We start from the raw sequence: 2,379 nt of genomic DNA, 5'->3' as shown, positions 1-2,379 counted from the left end.
GGGCCGGCACAGCCGCAGGGACGGGGTTCGCTGCGCCAACTGTGCCCGGGAGAAAGGCAGGTGCCACCTCCTGCCCTTTCTGATGTCTTCAAGCCGAATTATCTGTCCCCAGGCTGAATCTTGTCACTTCTGGTAAACGTAACTGATGTCGTCTGCTTTCTTCTACAATGGAAGTTGCTTCATAAAGAAAAGAACTTTGTACTTCAAGCATCGCGTAAGAGTATGTCATACAAATAAATACGCATCGGTGGGCGGGGAATGTGCATTAGACAGGCGGGCTGATGTAAATTTTACTGTATAAAAGATGTCACTTTTTACCCCATGGTGTGTTTGATTTGTCAAACCTCCACCTTGCATCCCACGCAGAATAAACAGTCTCCTTTCTAAACGATGCTCTGTGTTTAGAGAGCTCCTAAAATCGGCACCTTTCCCAGGCCATGGGGCACCGAGGGGACAGCCAGAAGCTGTTGGTCTTGGCTGCCCCAAATGCCTCAGCCGATGGCTCCTGTCCCCACCGCACAGGGCAGGAGGAGGCTCTGCTCAGGCCCCCTGCGTGGGCAGGGATGGGACATGGAGAAGCAGTGCCCAGGACAGCACCAGGCAGCTGGGACTCCCCAGGGACAAGAGGTGACCACAGGCTGTGGCTCACCAGTGAACCTCACACCCACCTCTGGCAAGGGTATGCCTGAGGCTCTGCCAGGTGGGATGGGATCCAGCACAGGTACCTGTACTATGCCAGCTAGAGACAGCCCATTGCCACGAATCCGGGCTTGTTCCCCATCCTGTGGACACCATCCCGTTTCCACCCACACCAGGACAGTGGAAAGCAGAGTGTGTCCAAGGGGTCATGATGAGAGTCCCCATTCTCCTTCCATGGCCAGCAGGAGCAGGGGGTCAGCAAGGGGGCTGTGCTGACCTTCCATGTCTGCAAGGTTTTGCTAGGTGCCTGAGCTGTTCCCACTGTATGGGCTGGGCACCTTTGAGGAGGATTTTTTCAGAGGCTGTAGAAATGCCACCAGAGCCCAGGGCAGGACCTTCTGCACCTTCACCGTGACCAATCTTGGAATTGTTACAGCTCTTTTGGGAAAGGTGCTGCCCAAGACCTCATTCTCTGTTTGCCACTTCCCATCACAGTCTCTCTGATGTCTTTGAAGAGAAGGATGGAGACCACTTGCAGCCACTCGTGACAGCCTCTCCTGGGCACTGCATGCCTCTCCCTCTGGAGGAGACATGCTTTCCTTGGGGCTCCATTATGGTGACCATGAGACAGGAGTATTTGATGGGCTCAGGCTGGTTCCTGGCTCTTTGCTTGTCTCTGCATCAGTGGAGTAGCTGGGAGCATGGGAGGTAGCAGCGAAGAAAAATGCATCCCGGCACTTCCCAGGGGTATGAATTTGCCTGCAAGGGGACACAGGGAAAAGGAACACATAGGTCCCTTAGCACTGCAGGACAACCATGGGCATGCCACATCTTCCAAGAACTGTAGGAACATCTGTCAGCTGTCCCAGAGGTGATGGTGACATCCTGCTCCCCACCAGGGAACCAGGTATCTTGCCCTGCCACCCAAAGGGACCCAAGTATCCTGCCTTTCATGGGACAGGTGGCCAAGGCCAGAGTGGGCAGGGGCCACCCAAGGGGATGCACACAGACAGTCACGTGGTTCATTAATGACTACCTAATGACCTTGAGGGGCCATGAGGGTGAGTGGGGCCTCCTGGACAACTGGCTCCCCCCAGACATCCACTGGACCTTGCTCTTTACCCTGCCCCTCCTCCTGGATCCTTGCCCATTGGGCACAGCTGGGGCCAGTATAAAAGAAGTGCAGAGGAGTGGGAGGGATCCTGGAGACCCTGAGGCCATAAGGGAAACTGAGGCGCGCGCACAGGTGCGGGTGAGGGGTGCATAGGGGACCAGAATGTTTGTGAGAGGGGTCTGTTAGGAACCCAAGCATCCAGTGGGGAAGGGAGGCTGTGTATGGCACCTGGGTGTCAGGGTACGGGGTGGATCTATAGGGGAGCCATGGGACTGGTGAGCAGGTATGGGGGGTTCCATAGGGACTGAGGATTCTGGGGAGTGCATGACTGCAGGGGACCCATGCATCCAGGTGAGATCCACAGACAGCCCAGTTGTCCAGAGATGAGCCCCCACGCACTGGAAGGGGATTTGTATGGGACCCAGGTGTTTGGGAGGTGGAATTTGTAGAATAACCAAGCATCCAGGGTGGGATTTCCAGTCGGGGGCCCAGAAGTCCAGATGGCCCTAACCCCACCTTTCCCCAGGTGTCCATGGCGGGCTGGGTGCTGTGCATGACCCTGGTGCTGGCAGCACTGGCAGGGGCGGCGGGCGAGACCCGCTACGAGAAGTTCCTGCGGCAGCACG

General features: G+C 56.5%; 1 protein-coding gene across 1 annotated transcript in view; it reads right to left on the bottom strand.

Annotated features, from left to right (window-relative positions):
* Positions 1-795, bottom strand: part of RPS3A (ribosomal protein S3A) — a 4,482-nt gene extending 3,687 nt beyond the window's left edge. The window contains exon 1 of the mRNA XM_017736743.1: positions 726-795. Coding sequence (XP_017592232.1) covers positions 726-795 — 70 coding nt within the window. The remainder of the gene's footprint in view (positions 1-725) is intronic.
* Between the last annotated feature and the right edge of the window lie 1,584 nt (positions 796-2,379).

Source organism: Corvus brachyrhynchos, unplaced genomic scaffold, assembly GCF_000691975.1.
Source record: "Corvus brachyrhynchos isolate BGI_N302 unplaced genomic scaffold, ASM69197v1 scaffold175, whole genome shotgun sequence".
Lineage (NCBI taxonomy): Eukaryota > Metazoa > Chordata > Aves > Passeriformes > Corvidae > Corvus > Corvus brachyrhynchos.
The sequence above is the reverse complement of the archived record's forward strand: the minus strand, read 5'-3'. Positions and strand labels throughout refer to the sequence as shown.